General features: G+C 35.7%; 2 protein-coding genes across 3 annotated transcripts in view; one reads left to right on the top strand and one right to left on the bottom strand.

Annotated features, from left to right (window-relative positions):
* Nucleotides 1–350: 350 nt before the first annotated feature.
* Nucleotides 351–1,146, top strand: LOC121330972 (DENN domain-containing protein 1B-like). The gene has a single exon (XM_041278007.1). It carries the CDS (start codon nucleotides 365–367, stop codon nucleotides 863–865), a length of 501 nt encoding a protein of 166 aa, XP_041133941.1. The 5' UTR covers nucleotides 351–364; the 3' UTR covers nucleotides 866–1,146.
* A 6,045-nt stretch (nucleotides 1,147–7,191) lies between these two features.
* LOC121330467 (protein crumbs homolog 1-like) overlaps nucleotides 7,192–25,245 on the bottom strand; it is a 29,507-nt gene continuing 11,453 nt past the window's right edge. The window contains exons 3-13 of one of the 2 annotated variants that reach the window (XM_041277002.1): nucleotides 24,741–24,936; nucleotides 24,398–24,537; nucleotides 22,773–22,955; nucleotides 19,724–20,668; nucleotides 17,798–18,348; nucleotides 17,460–17,625; nucleotides 15,952–16,855; nucleotides 15,153–15,197; nucleotides 14,003–14,131; nucleotides 13,055–13,181; nucleotides 7,192–8,055 (exon numbers count right to left, since the gene is read on the bottom strand). In XM_041277002.1, the coding sequence (XP_041132936.1) occupies nucleotides 7,837–8,055; nucleotides 13,055–13,181; nucleotides 14,003–14,131; nucleotides 15,153–15,197; nucleotides 15,952–16,855; nucleotides 17,460–17,625; nucleotides 17,798–18,348; nucleotides 19,724–20,668; nucleotides 22,773–22,955; nucleotides 24,398–24,537; nucleotides 24,741–24,936 (3,605 nt within the window). In that variant the 3' untranslated portion in view covers nucleotides 7,192–7,836. Of the gene's footprint in view, nucleotides 8,056–12,788; nucleotides 13,013–13,054; nucleotides 13,182–14,002; nucleotides 14,132–15,152; nucleotides 15,198–15,951; nucleotides 16,856–17,459; nucleotides 17,626–17,797; nucleotides 18,349–19,723; nucleotides 20,669–22,772; nucleotides 22,956–24,397; nucleotides 24,538–24,740; nucleotides 24,937–25,245 lie in introns of those variants that run through there. The other variant, XM_041277003.1, reaches the window with a different exon arrangement.

The following is a 25,245-nucleotide window of genomic DNA, read 5'->3' as shown; positions in this document are numbered from 1 at the left end:
CGTGCTTTCTTCCACAGCAATATGTAAGGATCTAAAATATTTTATAGTAAAAACCGGAACAATACATCAATAGCTGCAATCTTTCAGTATGCCTTTGAGGGTATTGTAAGGGTATTGTAAACGACTGAGACCGTTTGATATCAACCCAGTGTCAATGCAGCCTTAGATTACAGCCTTTAAATTAAATTAGCAATCTTAGGGGGCCCCCCCCCCCCAAAAAAAAAAAAAGGCTCATCCAGAGTACATTTTTGTATTATTATTATTATATTATATTATATTAATATATAATAATATAAGAGAACAAAATCCAGTTTAGGTGTGTGGGTCACTCTAGTGGAGCATCTTCAGCCTCCCCCAGCTGTGCATGAGTGGCAGTGAACAACACACAGGATGGAATCTTGGACAGGATGACAGCGTACTCCATGGGAAGCACCTTCCACCATCCCCAAGGAGACAGAACTGTGGGGACCCTGGAGATGCATTATATGTAGTCACAGAAGAACATAGTTTAATTCCTCATGGTCTTCATAAAAAAGACTTATCCAAAATAACAGTGAACTCTGCACCCCCAGTCGGTTCTCAGAATGCCCTAGCCCAAACTGACCGCTTCAGTGTTGTCCAAAGAGACAAACTACCCAAACACACACTAAAGTGCAGCCCAGAGAGTACCTTTCAGGAGCAAAACCCCAAAAAGAAAGGGCGTCAGCCATCCATTTTAGTTCCGTGGGAAAAAGAAGACATTGAGGAAGACTTGAAAACGGAAACAAGAGAGAAGGGTCTTCTGGAAGAGATTGAGTCCATATATTGTATAAGCTCTGCTTTTAAAGCTGATCTAAAGATTTCAGATCCCGAGGATAAAGCTTAATTATAGTATACACAATGGACATTTTAACATTGGTTTCCAATCTCCAGAAAACTCTCGGCGCAGGCTACTAGTTACCCTTTTTTTCTTTTTCTTTCTCGTTACATTTTTTCATTTCTATCGTTTTATTTTTTTTCTTTCTCCCCTCTGGATGAAGCAGTTATTTAAATTAACATAGTTTGCAAACACATCATAGTATGTTGGTTTACCGCTATGACCAAATGTTTTGCATCACCCTATAAAATTAACTCATTTTGCTTCATGAAACCAAATTAAACCTGATGAATAATGTTATGCTAACATATTGAATTACGTACCGCTTTGTAGTTTTTCCATATACTTAACGAAAAACTGGCTCAAATTGAAAAATATGGTGACATTTCGAAATCTAACATGAAATACTGTACTATTATGGATCCGGTAGACTTTCACTTTCAACTTTCTTTGATTACATGATGTTAAACAAAAGATCAGGATTACGTTCATATAGTTTAATTCGTATTATGTCACAATCCGAAAATAGGGGATGCAAAACTTTTAGCCATAGCTGTAGATACAAAGGATTTTCTTAAGAATTTCTGATAAAGCCTTTGCAGTCTTGACTCAGAACTGGAAACCTGATGCCGGTTAGAATGCAAATATCTACTGAAATTAAGCTTCTAATGCAATCGAAAGGGATAAATGGTTTTCACCAATTCCTTAGTTAAATGATTAGTATGTTGCTTTGTGATAAAAGGGAAATCTATTTTTATTTAAACACTGAATCATAAAATATGTGGGGAAAACTAGAATCGTCTTGGTTCTGTTTGTGTTCAAACGTTAGAATTTGTCACTTGGACGAAGACATTTTAGTTATAGTCTGTTTTATATGTTTGTTTTGCCATTTGCATTTCATCAGGAATAGAACAGTAAACTTCACTGGCTTATCAATTCAGACAATGTGTTAAAAGTATTTATTTGCGCTTTTGAACAAGGGTACTTAATTATTTTGGAGCAGAACAGGGATGTCATTGTTTTAAAGGTTACTATTTTTGAGGACCTCCTTTTTAATGGTTCAAAAATAACTGAATATTTACAGTAGTTTTAGAAATTTTAAAATTGGGTATGCATTTTATAAGGACACATTATAGGATACAACATAAGATTGTGCCTTAAATAAAATCAAGAGCCACTGAATAATATTACTGTGCAGTGTTATTAATGTTCATTTTTTTGTCCAGGCCTCTTCTACTGATATACAAAAAAAACAAAAAAAAAACAACGTTATTGTTGCTAGACGTATTTAAATCCATCTTTGTATGCACATATCATAGGGAAAGTTTAATTTAAACTGGGAACTGATACAGTAACAAAGTAGTGTTTTACCTAAATGTTTCTCAGGTCTGCATTGTCAGTACTGTAGTTTGTAAGATGGGCGAGGATATACTTTAACTTAAAGATATACTTGATTGTAGAAACAGCTAAAAAATAAATGTTTGATCAATGTCAACTGCATGAGAGCAATATTTCTTATCCCGAGGAGTTTGCTTGTTGGCGTCTCCTGTCTTTTCCGACTAAACACTTGTGTTTGCTGTGACAAAAATTGCCATCCTTTTAATATGCCTTCCTAGCAGTTGTCTAGAAATAGAAATATACAAATGTGTCTTTGGGGAAGTAAGTGTGGCTGTTGTAAAGGTCTGTTGGGATATCTTGCTGCTGATGTTTTTACTGCTAAATATATCTCTCTAGTGAAGTATATCCAAAATGTCAGAAGAGCCAAATAATAATTGTATCATTTGTTGTGGCAATACATGTCTAGCACCTTTATAAATACAAATTACTATGTCATTAATGTAGCAGCATATTCTGTTATTAGTGTAGTTTAAAGATTTTAATGTTTAAGTGAATGGTAATCCATGGTAATGGAGTTGTGTGTATAAAGTTATTTTTGCAGTTTATTTTATATTTGACAAGACAGAATCTAACATTGATTGTAGTATAAATGCATACATTTATTACACTGTACATTATCAGCCCTTAACCTGTGAAACACATTATAATTGTTTTAGCTCCAGGCAGTCAGGTGACAGTGGATCAGTGGACAGTGGAAAGGTCTTAGGAATACATAATAAATTATGCTGCCCATAATGTACTGAACTTAACAAATATAGTTCAGGCGTACTAATTAAAATATTGTTTTCATGTACGGTACCCACAGAAAAGCTGAGCCCTAATGAACACTGTGGCAAACCCACTGCTGTTTGTATGACCTCAGCAATGCCAGTTATTTGAACAAATGTGTCTTTTTCTGGGGTTAAACAAATCCTCTGAAATGTAATCCCAGAATAATCAGGGCTGTAAATACGCAAAATGGCAAACAAGGTGATTTTATATATATATATATATATATATATATATATATATATATATATATATATATATATATATACACACACACACACACACACGCTGGTGTGCGTGTGTGTGTGTGTGTATATTGTTTAGGAATCTTAAATGACAATTTTGTATCATGAAAATACAAAAGTAAACTGTTACTTGAAACCTGAGTAAACGTAACTTTAATTCAGCATTTGTGTGTTCGTTTGTTTGTTTGTTTGTGTTTTCTCTAGTGGTACTCAGTAAAACAAGTTTGCTTTTCATGTTTGCTACACCAATAAGTCTGTTTTGATTGTAGTTCCATGTATTTGCAGTTACGACCTTGCTTTGTTTTTGGGGCTTTGATGCATTTGATGTAAGCAGTGGCCGTTGAAATACCACAAGTGGATATTTAATCAAGGGCCCAAAGTCCTGAAAATCTAATCGTGCAATCTGAAACGACTCAGGATGGTTAGTATTTGAAAGATTTAAATGTCAGTGGTGTTTATATCCTTTGTTTTGATCGAATGAATTGAATAGATCCTGACAGTATGTGCAGAGATAAACTGTTTATTTTATTAAGAAATATTGTTGTTTTAAGTTGTTATACTAACAAGGAAATTATTTCCAAGTAATACACAATTTCATTGTATATTGTACACATTTTAAGGCAACATTTGTGCCTTATGAAATGGTTTTAATGACGGTGTTCAAATTACCATCCTGCTGAAGTTGTTTTTTTGCACATAGACTGTACTTGTATTATATTCATATGCCCACAACAATTCAATGTAATAACAACAGTGTAATTCACAACACTGATCAGATATTTCTATGCATGCTTTAAAACTGAGGAAAATGGTTACACAAAATAATATCATAATCTGCAAAAAGGACACGCAGTATACATTATGAAATTCCTACTTTTGTGGGCTACTACAGTTTCATTGTTTATTACATAAGTCAACTGTTGCATCTATACATAATTGTTTTTCTATGAGACTTCCCAAGCCGCATGGTGAAGCTGAATTTCTGTTCCTCTAGTCTAGAAGCTGGAAATAATGTAACACCCCTGTAACTTACCTTATTGACTCAACCTAAAGGTATTATAAATGTAATGATGTTGCTAGCCCATTGGGGTTGCTACAGTAACCAAATATTGTTTTAGGATACCCCTCTCCTTATTTGACTTCTAACTGCCTTACTGTATAGATGTTGAAACCATTTTCCCCAGTTTGTTGTTTTAAACCTTTTAGCACAGTCTTAAAAAACTATCATTAAGCTTCAAATGCATGTATTGAATGTTATAGTTTTCATTAATATGTAGTCGCTTTCTTGTTTTTAACAGGTGGGGGACACGTTACACTTGCATTCTGTAATTGTCTTTTGCATGCAGCAACTTTAGTGTATGCATTTCTCAAATGTGCACCACAGCTGTTGTAGCACCTTAAATATACTATTCTCTGTTTTTGGTTTCCTAATATTAACAATCGCTCCAGTAATGAAATATGAATATCTTTTCTGCATGCTAGATACATCATCGAGATGTATGTGTTTTTAAAGAGTGAAATGCCTTGACATAATACATTATATATTTATTATATATGTTATTGATCTGTAATGTTAAAATGCAATAAAGGGAATTTGGAGATATGTTGAATTCATTGAAATATTACAACTGATGTTTTAATGCTGTAAATGTATTGTCCCTTTTGCCAAGTTAGGAGTTCATTTGAATTCTGCCCAAAACTTTTGATACACTAAATAAGGCATTTTGCTGCATAGGAAATACTTTATAAAGGAATGTTCTACTAGTTGTTTTTCCTTTATGAATAATGTGTATAGTCACAATATAAAATTATACCAGTATTTTAAGAACTTTTTGTTTTCCAACATGTAACTTTTTATTTCAGTGAATTGTGAAGTTTGGTCACTGAATCAGTTTGTGAATTATTGTTATTATTTGTGTATAGGATCCAGAGAGTAAGTACTGGACAGTTCAATGCTGCTCATGTCCCAGTGGCAATGCATACGGCCGAACTTTGTGCACAGTTTTCAATTTGTAATGACAGCAGAACAGAAACCTACAATTCATTGTTTTTATGTGCACTTCCGCTCTTAACCAACAGATGACAGTACACTCATTCAGAAATAAGCATGTTGGTCAATACAGTCCTTGCCAAGTTAGGTACCTGTGGTCCAGCTTTGAACAATAACCAGCTGGTCAATTATTAAGTTATGAGCTCTTTGTGATTCTACTTTAACTGTATTTAGTTTTTAACAGAAATATAAGATGTGTATATTGGAACCCTTTTTCTTGTCCTGTTTGTAGAAGTAGAAATATAACTAACGTTACCTCCAGGTTGCCTACAAGATTAGGCCATGTAGACACATTATAGAGTCTAGGAAGAAGCTCAAAGTATCTTCAAGAAGTAATCCCAGACCTGATAAAGTAATAAGTTTGTATGAAATAAATAGGACTGATAAAACAATTCTACAAAACGATCAATGCAACAGCCGCAGTGCTTAGTGGTCAACAGCTATGCATAATTTAAATATTTTTATTTTACTTATTTTAGCAAAACAATTTTCAGAGGTTAAATTTTGTCTTCGGTAAAAGAACAAAAAAACATTTGATGCATATTAAGCCAAGTGTGGTATCTTCCAACAAACTTTTATTGTAGCAGCAACAGCACAATGTACTATTCTTAGTGCATTTGGATTGATCACATTTTTCAGTTTTTTTCCCTGAAACAATTCCAAAAGCTTACTCAATTAAGTGTTTAACATCCAGTAATGCGTTGTACATTGTTTTGTATCCTTTGCATGCTTACTATGTGTCCTTAATATTTCTGCAAAATGTTCTGAACGACAATAATAGAAAATCTCTTGTGAAATGTTACTGGATTCATCTGTCCAAAATGCTCACAGTGTCAACTTGTTTTCTGCAGTATTATTTCTTTTTTTCTTATTAAAAAAAAAAAAAAAAAAAACTGTTGTAAACTGTTCTGTTTATTTTTAATTGCATAATTTACAGCCCACACTGTGTGTGGTATTACTGCTTGCACATTAAAGCTGGTACATCTAATTATGCTACAGACTTTACGTTATAGCCCCATTTGTTTCCACCAATCTGATCAAACTTTGAATATGTGAACTATTAATCTGCTGTTATCTTGTCTAATTTATAGATCCTCAGTTAAATGCCTGTAATCTATTGTTATATTCTATTTGTAGGATGCAGATATATTTAAAAATGAACTAATCATTAAGACCCAACAGGAATCGCAAATTAGTAACTCCTGCTTGTGTCCACGAGAGTGAGTGAGTGAGAGATTGATTTCAGTGTTGTTCAGGCTAAATAAAGCAGAATAAAAATATGTTAATCCAAATCAATTTAAATGAAGTACTGTAATGTATGTAATATATATATATATATATATATATATATATATATATATATATATATATATATATATATATATATATATGTATATATATATATATATTCTATTTGTAGGATTTATAATAATATAAGTAGTATTATTATTGTTGTTTTTTCCATAGGCTGCTGTAATAGCATGTTCTCTATATCTTTATATGTATGCACATGCATACACATACCAGCATTTGTATTCTTTTCTACACTGGATCTCTACAGTGTTTTCAAGATACTAAATAATCTAACTATCTTGTGCCCAATAGGTTGCTCTAAGGCCTGATGTCTTGAAATTTACAGTTCACTGGACTAAACCCCAGTAAAATATCTCCATCTGTCCCAGAGTCAAGTCACTTGAGCAGGGATTACAAAATCAGAATCTGTTTTCTTCCAGTTCGCTACATGACCACCCTGTAGTTATGACTTGAAAGCATATCTTAAGTCTGTGGATTTATTATTTTGCTTTTAATAATAATAATAATAATAATAATAAAAACACACACAAAGCATAAGAGCAAAGTGGTTGCATGTTTTATATAAATGAAAAGATCTTCAAGTACTAATACTAATAAGATAACTCATTTCAGTAAAACCTGGGTCCACCTATTGATATTAATGGAATGAAATTTAAGTATGCAAAGTGAGAGTGAAGCAGAATTAGTTCAATGCAAACTGAGAAAAATGTCAGACTGTGGTGGGATAGACTAATATTTCACTAAGATGACACAATTGCATTTGGAGAAAAAGAAACATGATTTCCTATTCAATTCATATTTATTACTATGAAATACACATCAACTTCTAATACATTCTACCCCTATTTTAAAGTGTAATCATAAATACAAAACCACAATGTTAAAGATTTTTACACATACATAAGTTGTTTCTAACTAGTACTTTAACAAGAGTACACCTTTTGCATTGGAGCAACCCAACTGTAAATCTGAAATAACTAAATTGATCAACATTCTTCAGAAGTGCAACAGACTGCTGTGCAAATAGAAAAAAAAAAAAATAAAAAAATCAAAACGTAAAAGAAAAAAAGATAACTGTAACATGGCTAATTCCACTTATCCCATGCTAGTCATGATAGAAATGAATTACACTTCCAAATGCTTTTAACTTTTAATGACAATTTACAACCGTTTCACAGTACAAATGGAGCCAAAGCTGTTTTTGTTTAAATAAGTCTTTCCATGGGGGGTGGCTGCACCATGTTCCACATCTCAACCCGGGATCCCTCCTTCTCCTGTCGGCTGGGGCTGTAGGTCCCGTGGGTGGCCCTCCTGTTTATGGCCACAGTGAAAGCGATGGTGGCTAGGAAGAGGGCTATTAGCAGAGCCACCGAGACCAAGCAAATTGTGAGAATGAGCTCTGGGGTCATTGTGTCCGTGGTCAGCTGCAAAGTATCACAATCAGTCAGTCTCAATGTTTTTATTCAGGACTTGATACAATATAAAATGCATTGGAGCTGCAATGGTAAGATCATACTGTCTAGACTTGCTAAATAGATGACAATAACATGGACCCAATTTTGTATGCATGCATTCAATTCACGTGTATATAAAATGCCTTGTCTCTAGATGTGCAGTGGAAGCTCAGATATATTTTGTACTGGTGCAATGAGAAGTTTTGAAAAAGAGGAGTGGGAATGAAAAAACGAGATGTTGAAAGAAGAAAACATGTTCAGGAAATTGGCCATTTGCTAAGTTCAATAGACGATTAACTCAAATCATTTGAATCCATTTTCACATTTACCACAAAAACAATTTCTTTCAACAAAAAATATTCATTCAGATCATTGTCCCATGACCTGGTTTAGAAAGTAACTTTAACAAAACCTTCGTATACATGGTTTTACATATGCCTTGGAGAATGAACCCTCATAAATATGTCCTGCAGCAACGCCCCATTGTTTTTAGTTTCGAATGTTGATCAGCATGCCTATACAACTGTTCACAATCTGCTTGGTCACCTCAAGTATTTTAGCTTATAGAATTACACTATATGTATTTCTGCTAGTACAAGCTCCAGATTCTGTATTTTTAGCTGTGTGCTTTATATCCAATAATGTGACTCATCTTTTTCAGCTGAAGTGCAGTTTTATGTCACATGATTCTCTCTCTATTATGGCTGGTAAGAGGTTACCAGACTGCCACTTTCTGGATCAACCTGACATTTCAGATGCACTTCTAAAGGACTCACAGACCTCACATGTTGTCCAATGTCTCTATGAATGTCAAATGAGTCATTCCGGAGTTGCTTTGGAACACCACTCCAGTCGGATCCAGATGCCTAGTGCTCAGTGTCCTCTCCAAATGCTGTGACTCTCGGATTTTTATAACCAGAAAAAAATAAAATAATTCCTAGTGTTACTACACCTCCAGTGACACATGGCACAAGAACAGTTGCTAACTCTGGCCCTACAAGAGTAGTCTATGGAAAATAATGTAAACAGATATTATAAAGCTTGCCTGACGGTAAATTATCTGTCGTTTATTTAAACATGTGGAATTCAGACATTAATACTAAGAAAGTTTCTAATAATAACCTGGGATAATAAAACAAGAAGGGTATTGTAGACAGGACTCGCATTAATATTGTTAGCAGCTTAACTTTACTTTGTGATGACTGTGTACAGCAGGAGAGGTACAAAGTTTGATAATTTACACGTGACATCTCAAATTAGTGAAATCTTTAACAGTTCACTTACAAAGGTGTTAAAAAGGGTTTGGGTGTTGAAAAAGTCAATCTGAAGATACCTTCAGAAACTTTGGATTAATACCGTTAAATCTTTTGAATAGCATGTAAGTTATTTTTCTGACAAACGCTTGCCTTTTTTTTTTTTTAATTATTAATGCACTATATTTACTGGCATCTATATTTAAAAAATATTGAGTCAAATTTTTATAAGCAACTAATCAATTATTTTACCTGGTAATTTTTTTGACTACTTCTTTCAAATTTCTTATTGTTATACCTCTCCCATTTCATTGTTTAAATTATACCAACACAACTTTTTAACTGAGAATAATGATGTTATTTCCTAATAATCAATTTTTATTGCAAACTGTATATTTCAGAAGCAACAATAGCTAAATACATGTTAAATTTATATATATATATATATATATATATATATATATATATATATATATATATATATATATATATATAACGTGATATATATATATTATATATATATAAGCAACTATGCAAAACAAAAGCTGAATTAATTTATATGATATGGAATGTCCATAAATTAATATTATTTTAAAATATGAACAGTAAATAAGCTCTCGTCACACTGACCATTTTAAACTATGCTGTACTAAAATCAGTGTACCAGTGAATTGCCTATTCAGCAACAAGTCAAGTGAACCACAAGTTGTTTTAAAGAAAACTGGCATTTCAGTAAAATGTGAATAATTTCCCAAGACTAGAAAAGTTATCAGTCCTAACTATCAAGAGATCCTTTAACTATGGCCAAAAGTTTTGAACCCCCTTATTGAATAACTAATTCTGCCTCATAAAGTCAAATAAAACCTGCTGAATAATGTTACGTTAACACAAAACACAAGGCAGTGCCTTCATATTTATATAGGCAAATAACTGTTACTATCAACTGCGGTAGTACATCGCATAACTTACTAACTAAAACGAGTGGAATAAGAGAATAAAAGTACTTACAGCTACATAACAAAATACTGGTAGTTCATGTTTAATATTGTAACATTACTTAGGTTCTAGAACACAAAGCGCTGACCCATAACCATGGTAACACATCTAAAGCAAATATTATGAAGCAAAAAAAGCATGTCTCTATAAATAAATTCCACTATATGTCTACAAAATATGCAAAGTATGCAGGAGAGTGTTGGGGTTAATGCTAAGCATTGTGAGTACTTAAGCTGTGTAACACTAAGCCTATTGGATTTAAATAAACTCACAAAGCATATATGTTTCAATATTTCAGTCACATGTTGAAACCTTGGTATTAACCTGTTAGTTACAGTTTCAATTAATTAATCCTGGAGTTGTGTACAGTATGCTGGTTTACAGGTTGTGTAACATGTAAATACAGTAGTGACATCACTTGGTTGTTTTTTTGTTCTTAACCATACCTGTCTTGCCCCTAAATTTTCCTCTTTTCACAATTCAAGTTTTATAAGTGCTGATATGACAAATTCAGCATGGTTTCTATCTGCAACAGAGCTTTACATGTGAATGCTGACTGCAACTAACGTCCCCTGCAGGTGGGTGTTTACCCTACCTCAAGCAATCCTGGAGAGAAAATAGTAAATAAACCAAGTATAATGGAAGAAATGCTTAGAATGTTTATACCAGGGCTGTTACAGGACCAAGTGTGTTTTATTTTGTTGACCAATAGCTTTTAAAAGACACACTAAACAGAAAAAGAGTAATGTATGATCAGAAATAAACAGGGACAGAGACACAGGAAAAATATTTATTCAACAACATAAAAGACACAGTTGGACAAAGACAAAGACTTAAATGGAAAGAAAAAAGCATTTCCACTCAGGATCTGCTCAGTATTCCTATACGATGCATTCAAAAAATAACAGAATGGATGCCTATGTGACAGATGAAGGAATAGCTTAACAGAAATAAAGTTGAAGCTTTATGATAGTCATTTCTTAATGGTTTATATTGAATTCCTACAACGTAAACTCCAATTCATGACTCATTTCACACTTATTCAAGATTACCCTATATCCTACTGATTTTGTGTTGCTTTTTCATGAATAGTTACATTTTTAGAGTGACACCTACAGCAAAATAAAATGCAATATGTGATCTAACAACAAAAATGCATGTTTTGAAAATTGAAAGAGATTATCAAGTAGTTGGTTGTATAACAAAAAAAACAAAACACCCTGTTTGCACCATTCAGTATCTCTGTACCATTACATGATACCAGTGTGTGTGTGTGTGTGTGTGTGTGTGTGTACACACACACATATATATATATATATATATATATATATATATATATATATATATATATATATATATATATACACACACACACACACACAAAATACTGATAGTTTCTGCATACAAATAAAACAGGATTTTGAGAATTATACTGCACATATATTCACATCTTTCCCAGTGAGTTTGAGGCAGGTGTGTAGGGTGCATCTCCTTTGGATGCATAAAAATCTGATTTAAGGCTCCCTCAATGCAAAGTACAATGTGAAAAATCCAAAAAGCAAATGTAACAAACACAGCTTAACCCACCTACCGTATTGTTTAAATCAGAAGTATGTTTTGACCTGTTTCTGAAAGGGGTATTTGTTTTAGCAAAATTACAATTCCAGAAATTCGTACTTTAATTAGCATGCACTTGTATAATACAAATGTATTATATTATCCAGTGGTGCCATTAATTTAGTCTTGTGCGATCTTACCAGAGCAGCTGCGTCATTATTTAATGCAATCATTATATATGCTCTTACTGCGATAGCCTTACATAATAAATAAATAAATAAATATTATATATATATATATATATACACACACACACACACAACAAAAACTTCATATAAAACAACCAAACAAACATAATCAGAGAGTTTCATTTTGGATTTGTGTTCTAATAAACTGTGTGTTTTTAATACTTTATACTAAAACACAATCCTGAATAAAACTAACTCTGAATTCAAAGGCTAATATTATGAAAACACAAAATCAGAAAAATTTTACGTGATAGATTCATAATTTTTCTTATTCTATGCATCTATTGTGCTTAACTATACTCATCTGTAATTTACCCAGATTTTAGTACACTGTGCTATACTTTAACCACAGTATATCAGAGTAAACATTTATACTGTAAGTGCATACCTGTAAGGACAGTGACTAATGTTAATACTTTATAATACTTTTCATATGGAAGGACTCATCATTAATATTTGATATTCAACCCACCTCTGTTTTTATTCTTTATTTGTTATACTCATAATGAATGTTTTATAGAGGCATAAAGATATGTTTTATTCTTTATCTCTTACTTTGATAATGAACAACACTTTGACTCTAAAGATTTTTTTTTTTTTTTTTTTTTTTGCCACGCTCCCAAATATGTGAGGAGCAAATAATGACTGTCAGAGCCCCACTAATGATGGCTGGCTGACATCAACAGACGTTGTGCCCAGTATTGTATCGGCAGTGCCTACAGCATCAGCCTACTTCCATTCAGCTGGGCGTTATTTTCTTTAACACCAAAAGAGCTGAAAAGCAGGCAGTTGTCAATCTTCTGGTTCCCCTCGCTCCAATTCTGGATCATCTTCTAGTCGCAGAGTGAGGTAAGAGAGAAGCTGGAAGAGATTCTGCCAGAGTAACAAAGACACATAAAAAGAGATGTCGCTTACATCAAGCTCACAGTGGTCCCCGGCGAAGTTCATGTCACAGAGGCACTGGTACTTGTTGAACATGTTCCGGCAAAGGCCTCCATTTAAACAGGGGTTAGACTTACACTCGTCAATGTCGATTTCACACCTAAAAGACAAGTGATGCAAATGCAGTTGCACCCAGAATACTTTTATAAATCTTACCTGTCCTGCTATTCCATTGACTTTGTAGGTCCCAAATGTGCAGTTTGGACAGAAACAGGACATTATTGATAGTTTTATTTTACAACATGACATCTAGTACTACACTATATTTAATAAAGCTATCAGTTTGCTTGCCTTCCATTCCAGGAACACTATTACACTTGCACTGTCAGGGTCATTTAACCTCAACAGCATCTTCAAGGTCAAGCATTTTACTGGCTACATAGCGTGTCAGTCATTAGGAGAAGCAAGTGGTTGGTTACTATTAGGAACGGCGGTCCTGGAGGTGTAGGGAAGTCTCACTCTCCGGGTGCAATTGCTAGACAATCAGAAAGCAAGGCCTGCAAACAGATTTCCACAAGCAAGATGCTTCAAGTCAGTGAAAAGCAGCATAACTGTGGAAATGAAAAATAGTTTACTGTGGAGGCGTGATTTCACTTTCCTGTCTGGAAAGCACACTGTTACATTTTGTGCTTATTAAACATGCTTGCTACTCGTTGTTCGATTGCAGTACCTTTGCTGCATATTAGAGTGCCTGTACTGCAGTGCAACTGATTCCTCTGTCTCCACGGTGATTTCAGAGAACACCATTAGCCAGGTGCTGTGCTGGATTCTGTTAGGTTGCTTTACAGTTGACACATACAAAATGATTATGAACCATTACTTTTATGTGTGTGTGTTTTTTTTTTTTTTAAATTTAAAAAGGTTTTGCATTAATATACTGACATTACTCTAATATAGTCAGAAAAATAACATTATTCTTACCGGTCTCCAGTAAAGCCTGGAAAACAAGTGCACCTCCGCTGTTCTCCGGTTCTTGTGCAGTTCCCTCCATTGAAACATGTATAGTTTCTTTTGCCATTTCCACAGATTGACACAGGAAGCTTAGGGTATCTGAGCAACGCAATTCAAAGTTTAGTCATCGACTGAGCAACTCAATAGTAACGGCTTTAAATAAAGATAACTCCTAACAGTCCTCTCCAGTGTCTTTTGTAGCTTAGCACTGAGCTAGGGATTGTTTTTAATAAATAATTAAATGTTCTGTAAATAATAACTCATAGTAACCTACTAAAACATTCACATTGTGCTTATTTATCTGCATTACATCGAATGGAAGGGACAACTGTCAACAGCAAGCCAAGTGCTGTGATGTACCAATTCATTCCAGGTATTAATAAGTGCCTTAGGAATTCATTTTTTTTTAAAGGAATAGTAAAAATGTAAAGTAAAATCTCCAAGTAGAAGATTTAAGTCTTAACAGTTGAGGCATAATGCTTTTTGTTAGCAGGGTTGTAATTGTAATTGCAAGGCCAGATAATGCTTTAGTGCTTTATGAACCTGCAGTCTATAAAATACAAAAAACAAACAAACCATGCATATCTTTCCAGCTAGCGATTTCACTGATTAAAAGAGATGTTTCTCGTCATGAGATGGCTACGCTGGTACTGTATATGATCAGGGTTCAAGTCACTTTCACAACTGAGTCTTTTCCCTAGTGAAACGACCCATAAAGAAACAGGTAAATGTGTACTATTGCTGCTGACATTTCTAGAAGAGTAAGGGATGAGTTGGGGGGGTTGGGGGTGATGAATATAAAGACACAGGAGTGCACATATCAAGAACACATTTAGTGAATGATATATCTATATGTTGAGAACGCAGAAAGGAAAACAATGTATTGTGGAACATGTACCATGCTAGTAAAATCCTTCCATAATGTTGCCTTGAAATATGTCAGTAAATACACTGCGTCAAACCATTAAAGGCTATTCCTAGTATGGCAATTACAGGATAAACCATACCAGGGATCACTTTTAATTGTTTGGCTAAGTATATTTCTGGGTGTACTTTGTGACCTAATTGCTGGGGTATTGCAAAAGAAACAACACATCATACAGCTGAAGTTATAACTTACCGTAGCCCGGGATAGTGCAAGGGAATGTCAGGTCTGAGTCCCTGGCTGAGTTCATAAAAAATAAATAATAATAAATTCAAGTACTATTTATATCAAGTTTTTTTTCATATGATTACAACTTTCTAAAAATGATTTATAAGGCTGTCATCACATTATGTGTGATGAGGCAACACATGGATAAAAAACTACTAGCATCTTAAAATGTAATGGAGATTATTCATCTTGAACACATCCATTGATACTGTGCTGGGAAGCTGTTTGCAGCCGCGCAGTAGAATTAAGCATACATTAGTATACGCAATTATGCAATTAAAAAACATTAACATTACAATATTCAGCTCTTATTAGAAGCCCCATTAGAAGTAAAGGTTAATTAATATATAATTATTTTTGGATGCAGTAGGTTTCCCAGCTATCTATTTTGAGTATTGTGAGTTGTTATATGCTTCAAAACCCCAATCACACATAATTATAATTAACTGGCTTGATATGGGAAGCCTAATCAAGGTCACTGTTTAATAATACAAAGCTTCCGTGTTTCTGTTTTGACTTACTAGCTTCTCTAACCTTTTGATGAGTTTATTCATTTTTTTCTTACACAAAACCAATCAAGTTATACTTGCATTATGGAATACAGATTCTATGGTATTTTAAAAGTGTTTCCACATGGTCAAAAATTGGGGCTTAATAAACAGAACCAAAGATTGATTTTACATATTCCTTTCTTCTCAGTTGGTTATCTCCTTGTAAAATGTGTGTCAGCGTAACACCATGACTGGTGAAAACGGATTATACTTACTCACAAAATGGTCCTGTGAAGTTAGGAGAACACAGGCAGGAGTAGCTGTTGATGCCATCGAGGCATGTGGCTCCATTCACACAACGATGCTTTTCACATTCATCGATCTCCAGTTCACAGCTCTTCCCTGTGTAACCGGGATCACAGTCACACTCGTAAGACAATGTTTTATCTGAGCAGTTGCCATGGATACAAGGGTTGGACGCGCACTCGTCAATGTTTATGTCACACTTGAGGCCAGCCCAACCGGCAGGGCATGTGCAGTTAAAAAGATTGAACAGATCTTCACAGCTGCCTCCTGTCAGACAGGGGTTAGGGGTACAGACACTCGCTCCTGAGCAGCCAATGATGGCAGGTTTGGTTGATGTTTTAATGAACTGCTCTTGCTGAGGCTTTGCAACGTGAATATTTGTATCATCAAAGTAAGGTAAAGAAACGCCACTGACTTCTACAGTGCTAAGACAGCCGACCAAGTTGCCTCCAAGATCCGGACCAAGGCCACCCAGGAGAATCTCAGTTCCTTCCTTGAGAAAGTTCAGGTTTCCAGTGGCTACATTAGTGGTGGTCGTTTCTTCTGCTCCATCTATTGCCATGTGCCACCTTGAGAATAGCGATGTAGGATATATCATAGAAAGAGTCATTGTGTGCCATCTGCCATCACTGACTGGCAAAAGGCTCTTCATTCTCACTGTAATGAAACTCATCCCACTCTGCAATTCAAATAATATATGTGAGTTCTGGATAGCAACGGTAACAAATTCAGGCCCCTTTTCAGCATGAAGCAAGGTAGTTTCTTGTTTCCTGGTCCGAAAGCTAAAGGTAATGTTAGTGAGATCTCTGTCAATCTTACCATTACCCCTGTACATTATATTGCTGTCTTCAGTAAATGTTGCATTGGCGATACCTGAATATAAAACAGAACCACTATTAGCAAGTTCATAAAAAACAACAGTTACATCAGATCATAATATAATATTAAACAAAGATTTGGTCTATTTGGATATTTTATCTTCTTAAAAGTGTTGTTTTTTAGAAATATTTTCTTTTCTATCACCTTAACTGTCTATGGAATCCAGAACATTTAGGGTATAGAAACCAAAGAAGAAGCATCCATTATTATTCTATTCAATAATAAATATTGCTATATAGAACATGTTATAATTTCAGAAAATAGGACCACGTAAAAGCAAGGTGCTGAAAAACATGCATGTTATTAGCATTCCCTTTGTATAACACCTAACTGCGTAACAGATGGATAAGCATATTGTCCTTAATCTAAAGGATAATCTTGGTTAAGCCCAATACAAAATCTAGGACACCCAAACCTAAGACTATATATTAGAATAGGTGACTACTTTTCACTCCACGGTTCTTTAAAGCAGCAAACTTTGATGAACCCCAACTTCCAAGTAGAAGGAACAGTATGTGTTCTTTAGGAATATTTTTTGCATGGATTTATCAGCATTCAGTCCACAGCACAGATCTCTATCTGCCTGAATAGTTCTTACATTCAAACCCTTTGTTTAGTGGCCGACACACAGACACTGAAGGGCAGGGGGTGAGCTCACACCATCGGACATCTTCGCAGAATCTCCCAGCAGTGCTGGGGGGGCAGGAGCAGGTGAAGTCATCCCAGATTGAGTAGCACACCCCACCATTCTGGCAGGGCTTTATCTGCAGAGGAACAAAGGAAACCAGTACAACAAGCTGAAAACATTGCAGCCAATGCCTTAGTGTTGTTACATATAGAATTTACCAATCTAGAATCATTACAATATGCATTACTGTATTGAATATAAAAAAGTGCCTGAAACAACAGCATGAATGATTTCTCAAGATCATTTACCTCACATGTGTTGTCCCCAGTACAGCCACGTGTCACATTCACCAGGGTTCTTTTACTGTAAGAGTTCACAGGAGCACCAATAGGATAGAATTCCAGTCGTTTATTGTTGATTCGTAAGTCCTGAACACAGCCTTTGAAATATCCCCCGAATGCATCCACTTCATGTTCATCTGATAGGCCTCCAACATAAACAACATCTTCTGACTGCACTTTTATTGCACGAATAGAGATGTAACTCAATTTCTGGGCTGACTGGAACAGCTCCATCTTGTTCTGCTCTATTTTCACACTTAGTAAATGAAAATGTCCATCACTCATAAAACGATTCCCAGATAGGGTGTAATACTCATGGACCTGAACTTTTACTCTGCCCTCTTCCAACCAGATCCTCAAATACTGGCAGGTGCTGTTTTTCAAAACCAACAGCAAGCCGGCGAGTCTGCGTGTGCGAATGAACATGGAAATGGTGACGTTCTCACCTGGGTTGTCGTCGATTTTGAATGCAGCAGATCCCCGGGTGTTGTCATTTCCAAACCTGGCAACTACATATTCTGTTGACAACATAAGAAGAAGAAAAAAAAACATTTTCAAATGTTGTATACGTTTCTATAAAAAGACCTCAATGTCAGGCCTGGCTGTGGTCTATCTTCTGGAGCATGACAGGGATTCACCATGATATCATAAAACAAATAATTTTCTGGCGTTGACCACTCCTCAGTCCCAAATGTTTTGGGATCTATTGCTGCAATACAAACAACACAGGATATGAAGATAAAGTAATGTGGTTCTTCTAAACATGACAGGTGCTTCATTAAGGAGGTACTGTAAGTACCATCCTGTAAGAGGATATTACTTTTCAACTGTATCTTCTTCTAATGGAAACATGGCTTCTTTTAAAACTTATTCCATCAAAAGCAGTTTTTCTTAAGTACTCATATGTACAAGAAGTACACACATACACAAGACCATAGACCATGACCAGCATGGAAACTCTCACTGTTCATAATGTACTTTTAAGCTTGACCTGCTTAGTGATTTGAATTGATGACCGAAATATAGGGTTGTCAACACAGATACAATCATCAATCAGAAGGACAAGGCATTTCTTAGATTCTAGATAAAATAATGTTCTCTTGCAATTACTAGTTTCTAATTTTTCCACATCAAAATTGGAGCAGCGCCTGTCAAACAAGTGCTGCAGGTTGAGTAAATCTGCTTCGCGAGCAGAGCCCACATGATGAATACTTCTTCTCAGCAGTTTCTTGAATCTTAAATGTCACATGTTTGATTGAAATAAGCCACGAACTGGAGATACATCTAAAAATTACAGAGTAATGCTTAAATAAGGGGTGGATTTTACGGGCATTTAAGGTGCTGCAAAAAGGGAAGATTGCATCTGTTTCTTGGGAGCCAACTTTGCCTCCCGCTGCAACTGTATTTATCAATATTCCAATAGTAAAGAATTAACATGACAATAAATAACAAAGAAATACAATGAACATAACAGCTTTTTACTGCCTTAAAAAAGTATCCGAGATACTAAAGGACCATGAATTAAAACCTCAAAGTGCCAGCTTGGGTAACGGCTTATGTTTTGTTGATTTCAGTAACTCTAGCTTTTATTCTTCAATTTCGTGTAGTGGGTACCGGTATTTATCTGTTCTTTGTTACCCGGTGGAGTTTCATAAGCTCTTCAAATGTCATTGAGTTGATTATGAATTTTGTGTAGAAGACAAACTTATTAAATTGTCATTGCAAGTTAGTTAAGGGCTACAGCTATTTTTATCTTGCTATAGTTGGTGTCAGGTCACATGTTTTCTCTAATAAACATCTATTTTTGTCAATGTTTGTTAGCCACGCATCTGCAGGGAACAGTAGAAAACAATAACACTTATATAAGGTGGAGATAAAATCTTGTTTTCTTACCATCTGAGCAGTTTTGTCCTTCATATGGCCGATAGCATTCACACTGATAACTTTGCCATAGGTTGACACAACGTCCCCTGTTCTGACATGGGTTGGTAACACACCTGTCTCTCTTGCTACAACCCAAATGCACATTCAAGGCTGATTCAGAAGACCAGTTACCAGGGAGAATCAACTCGGAATCTACATGTACATCTTGCAGACAGCCAATCAAGTAAGGTTCGGCGTGGATGCCATTAATGCTCTCGGAACTGGACCCATTGACTTTGAGACCACCAATGAAGGTATTCTGTAATGCAGATACAAGCTGACCATCAAGTGCTCCCACGGGCTCTTGTTTAGCACAGTCGCTACTGCAGGACTTATCCAGGACTTTCATTTCCAATGTGTTCTTTCCCAGCGTTGTCTCCACAGTATGCCACTCTCCATCTGTCACGTTGTGAGACAGCTCCAGAACAAAGCTCTGCTCTTTTGTTATCCGTAGGGTTAAATGCAAGAGGCCATGAAGAAGTTGTAAATTGATGAAAACATGTTTATTCCCTCTGTGAAATATAATAGCATTAGGTAGTACGGTTCTAAAACTTAGAGTTACATTTAAAGAAATGTCCTCTTCCTTGAGAGATGTTTCAACGTGAAGGTATCCCTTCACCTCAAATGAAAATGTTGTAGATGTCTGACACCTTGACCCCGAGTAGCCGTTCAGACACATGCAGCTGAACTCATGCAGACCGTTCTTTAGGGAGGGGGTGCATGTGCCCCCGTTTTGGCAGTTATGGTTCTCACAGCCAATAAGGACGTCTGTGCAGTTTGGCCCCCCATAAGAGATTCCCCCTTCGTGAGTAGGTGGACAGTGGCAGATGTAGCTTCCATTGATGTTCTCACAGGTACCTGCATTGTAGCAGGGATTCGTATCACATTCATTAATGTCCTCTTGACAAAGAACACCTACAAAACAAAAGTAGATTTTAGTTATCTTAGGTAACTTTTGGGCTCTCTCCATAAATACTTTTAAAACAACATTTGTGAAGTTGAACACGGCAAAGCAGTTTAATCCAACCCATGCTTTATTAAGAGTTTCTCTAGCATGCCTGACCTCCAATGAGTGTTTAATTGCATTCATTGTAAACCTGACATGGCAAACTGTGATGATTGCCACCTGGTAATGATATAATTAACAATAGCATAGAATCTCAAACAACCACTTCCTTCTTTTGCAAGGCAAACTTTCTTCCTAGGCTGTTATTTCGACATGGTTTCAGCAGGGTTGTTACTGAGAAAAGAACATGAATTAGAATGACACTTTTGAAAGGTAGATTTTTTCCCTACACATGTACAAGTTGATTTTGATGATTTAAAGAAGTTGTTGGTATAGTGAATGCAGATTTTTGCCTGTTCACTTTCAAGCATGGTTAAAACCAACTGGTTGTTTAACAATAGAAAAGTTTTAAGGGTTTAGTCAGTGTAGATTTTTCCACTGCCTCTCAAGAAAAGAGGTCACATGCAATGGATTAAATTACTTTAATTTTAAACTTAATTCAAACAGTATCTGGATATACAGTTCATATTCATATATACTTACTGCAAACTAATCAGCACGTTTTTAAATCCACTTTTACATTACCGTAACATTGCAATAGGTTATTGCTAAATTGATCTTACAGTTAAAATCATCCCACAGTTCATTCAAAATGCTTTTTCAGAAAATCTAAGCAGTATTATTGTTCTACTTACTCTGAGAAAAAAAACTACCTATCAAAGTAAAGACCATTTACAGATATTTCCATTGAGTCTTCATACAAATCAACAATGGTTGATTTAAGTAAATGCATCCCATTGTCAACATCTTATATAATGTATATTTTCTAAAAGCCCAACTTTACCTGCTAGCATCGTGAAAATAACAAGGTTAACCCAAATCGCAGTTATCGCCATTGCTGTAATTGCAAATTAATATTTGTATATTCCATCAGGTATAGCTAAGCATGTAATATTGTAAATAATACTTCCATTCCCGTGGTTGTCTTTCAAAGCATTTCAACATCACCAGAATGCCACTGCTGACTGACCTGATACTACCTTTTCTTCGAGCCTGATTAGCTTAGATTTAATACGCCTTAAACTTCTTAAAGAGTGACTGTTTGCCAAGACCCTTTTTTAGCTGAACATTCAAAATATTGCCAGAAAAAAATCTGCACGTGTGTATGTTAATACTGGTCAGAAACGGTAACACACCAGGAACAGATGAAAGTATTTCATTAAATATGTGGATACAAAGCTCAATATTGAAATGAGAGAGAGAGAGAGAGAGAGAGAGAGAGAGAGAGAGAGAGAGAGAGAAGAGAGAGAGAGAGAGAGAGCAACAGCTCGGTTTTTTATAACTGTGTGCATCACTTCAGTGCAACAGGATATTGCTTCTCCACTCTGCTGACAAAACACAGTACTGCAGCAAGGAATCATTAATCAAATGCCCAAGTCTGTATTTTCAGCAAATCTGCAATGAGTCAGGTGCTTATATACTATTGCTGAAAAACAATGAGTCATAAAGAGATACTGCTCCTCCCAACAACATAATGTTATGTTCTAGTATAATTAATGACACTCAATTGTTACAGCTGTGTGTTGTTTTATAGAAAGAGGGAGACCAGTTTTCAATTTTAAAGCAAAATTCTAAATTTCCTTCACACTGACATAGAAAAAAACAAGCAAAGAAAATGAGTTTCAGAGAAGGAAGGCAAATTCCCAGGTGCTAGTAATGAAACTAATTGTGTAATTGCATGTAGCTGAGGGGTGGCTGTGTTCCTCCTCAGTATTGTCTCTCATTCAGAACTCACACACACAAATCATTAAGCAATGCTTACTCTTCCACACCAGTTAATTGTGACTCTCTGAGAACCCTCTGAGAATGCCTGTCAAAGCGTGATTCAGTGTCATCAGATGGAAACAGGAATCTGGCCTACACTCACTTTTCTTATTAATTACAAGAACTGTGAGCTGAATGAATGAAGAGTGCAATTCCCATAAAAAAATGTGGACAACTTTCAATATTTACCTGTAAAACCATGCTGACATTTGCAGACAAAGCCAGCAGCATATTGGTAATCAAATTCTGCCGGCAGTTCTGGGGCTGTTCCATATCGTTCCTTCCAAGACAGCTCTATACACTCACTCCCAGAGGCGCAAGGGTTACTGCTGCATTCACTTACATCCATCTCACAGTCACTGCCTGTGAAGCCTGGACGAGTATAAGCATAAATAAATAAATAAATAAACAACTCTGATAGTTATCCTCCTACAATTTCCTTTTTTATTGTTTTTTCTAGTGTTGCCTGTTATACAGATTCTCTCCAGCTGGTTGCAAGAAATTCTGGCCTATAATGTGAAACATACTTAACAGACCAACCCAACGCCAATCTTTCCTGCAGAATTGTAAATAATCTCCCATTCAGGAGAAATGGAGATGCTTGTTTGGATGCTGTCAGCAAGCTTCCTTTTTAAACTTAACTGATTAGCATTAGGTGTTCTAACAATGAAACATAATTACTGCAGCATGAAAAGCCAAAACAACTGTAACCTTTAATCACACACCCGTTCTCCCACACAGTATGACTGAATTTCAGTCTGACAAGTAAAAATGCCACAAGCTCTTAAAATGTAAATACTGCTTTGCTGATTGAAGCAGGAGGTAGTGTGAGCTATTTCAAGCTGAAACAAAGCTTTGTGAGGAAAAAGTGTCTTCAGTTAAAACCAAACTGCCAATATAGAACAGAACCAAGTTTGTAAAACTAAAATTAAAAAAAAAAAAAAAGCTTGACTTTTTAGTTTCTGTTGTTTTATCTCAGAAATCTGCACCCGTTCTACCAAGCTATCAAGAGTGAGAGGAAGTGAACTAAGGACATGTCAAGGACTGCTTACAAGATTCAGTTTAATTAATTTAGCAGCACTGCAAGAGGCAGGAGCCGCATTGAAACAAAATAGCTATAGTGAGTTGTTTCAGAGAAAATCCTTTTCTGGATTCTTTTAGCTCTCCTCATCTCTCTTCCATTATTGTGCTGAAGTGAAATCACCCATTAGCTTAAGAAAATCCTGGACAAGATTCCAATTCTGCAAAGTCTGGCTTTTTTATGAGAGAGAGAGAGAGAGAGAGAGAGAGAGAGAGAGAGAGAGAGAGAGAGAGAGAGAGAGAGAGAGAGAGAGAGAGAGAGAGAGAGAGAGAGAGAGAGAGAGAGAGCTCTAACAAATAATCTAGGAATAAAGCAATCATGATCTCACATCACACTGTAGTAGCGCTTAGTGTTGGCAACATACATTTGATGCCTCAGGCCTCAAATGTGTATGGCTGAATGCCAAAAGGGGCCTCAATCTGTTCCACATGGCTGCTGTGGCACTGAAACCTACTACAGAACTTTTCTCTCTCTGAGGCAATGGGAAGTACTGGCATGATTTTCAACCACATTGCAATTAGGTTCATTTGGAAATCAAGTCATGTCTTAGTTAGGAGGACACTGATAGGAGTTTATTGGGTTATGGAGGTGGTGACACACAAATAACAGAAATGGAAACTTCACAGACAAAGACACAAACATTCAGGCAAGAGGACAAATGGCCCTTTACACATACTGTGGCGCTCAGAAACCATTAGAGGCCAATGTTTCTTCTGTGCGACTGTGTTCCTACCTGGCCAGCACTGGCATGTGTAGTTCCCACCACGCTCCTCACAAGTACCACTGTTAAAACAGGGTTGTGATAAGCACGGTGGAATGCGAATTTCACAGTGAAGGCCCATGAAACCTGTGCCAGAACAAACGCAGCTGTAGCTGTAAATGAAATCAGTTATCAGTAAGAATTAATTTACAAAATTCAAATTAAAAATAAGAGGAAATAATTATAATGCAAAAAAAATGCAGTCAATGTCTCAAAGTTATTCAGTTGCACCCTACAGCAACATTGAAAAGTTGTCTATTAAAATAGCGTGTCGAGTTTGTTTGCAAGCAATGCTCTAGTAAATAGTAAAATGTACCGATTTATTCCATCAACACACTGCCCTCCATTTTGGCATGGTTGACTTTTGCACTCGTCAACACCGATTTCACAGAAATCCCCCTGGAAACCAGGCACACATGTGCAGGAGAAGCCATTCAGGTAGTCCTGACAGGCCGCTCCGTTCAAGCACTGCTCTGACTGACATTCATCGATTTCCAGCTCACAGTTCTTGCCTGAAAAAAACAAAGTAAAGAATTTGTGAAAAATCTTTTTGCAGTAACACATTGTGTTGTTGTACCAGCAGATGGCATCCTAAGATACTGACAGGAATGATTCAGCTTTCTATTTGTACTAATAATCATGTTTTTTTTTTTTTTTTTTTTTTTTTACAGCACAACATGTCAAATGTTGATAAAAGTGTGTGCTTTTAATGTATTGTTTCATTAACTTTAATACTGTGTCCTGGATTTTTTAAACTTAGAAGGCAGTGATTTGTGCTGAGCCCTATCTTTCTCTCATACCAATTGTAAAAGGACTGTACT

The sequence above is a fragment of the Polyodon spathula genome, chromosome 18 (assembly GCF_017654505.1).
Source record: "Polyodon spathula isolate WHYD16114869_AA chromosome 18, ASM1765450v1, whole genome shotgun sequence".
Classification (NCBI taxonomy): domain Eukaryota; kingdom Metazoa; phylum Chordata; class Actinopteri; order Acipenseriformes; family Polyodontidae; genus Polyodon; species Polyodon spathula.
The sequence above is the reverse complement of the archived record's forward strand: the minus strand, read 5'-3'. Positions and strand labels throughout refer to the sequence as shown.

Coding starts and splice junctions, on each gene's coding strand:
- LOC121330972 (XM_041278007.1), top strand. CDS start 365: ATGAGTGGCAGTGAACAACACACAGGATGGAATCTTGGACAGGATGAC.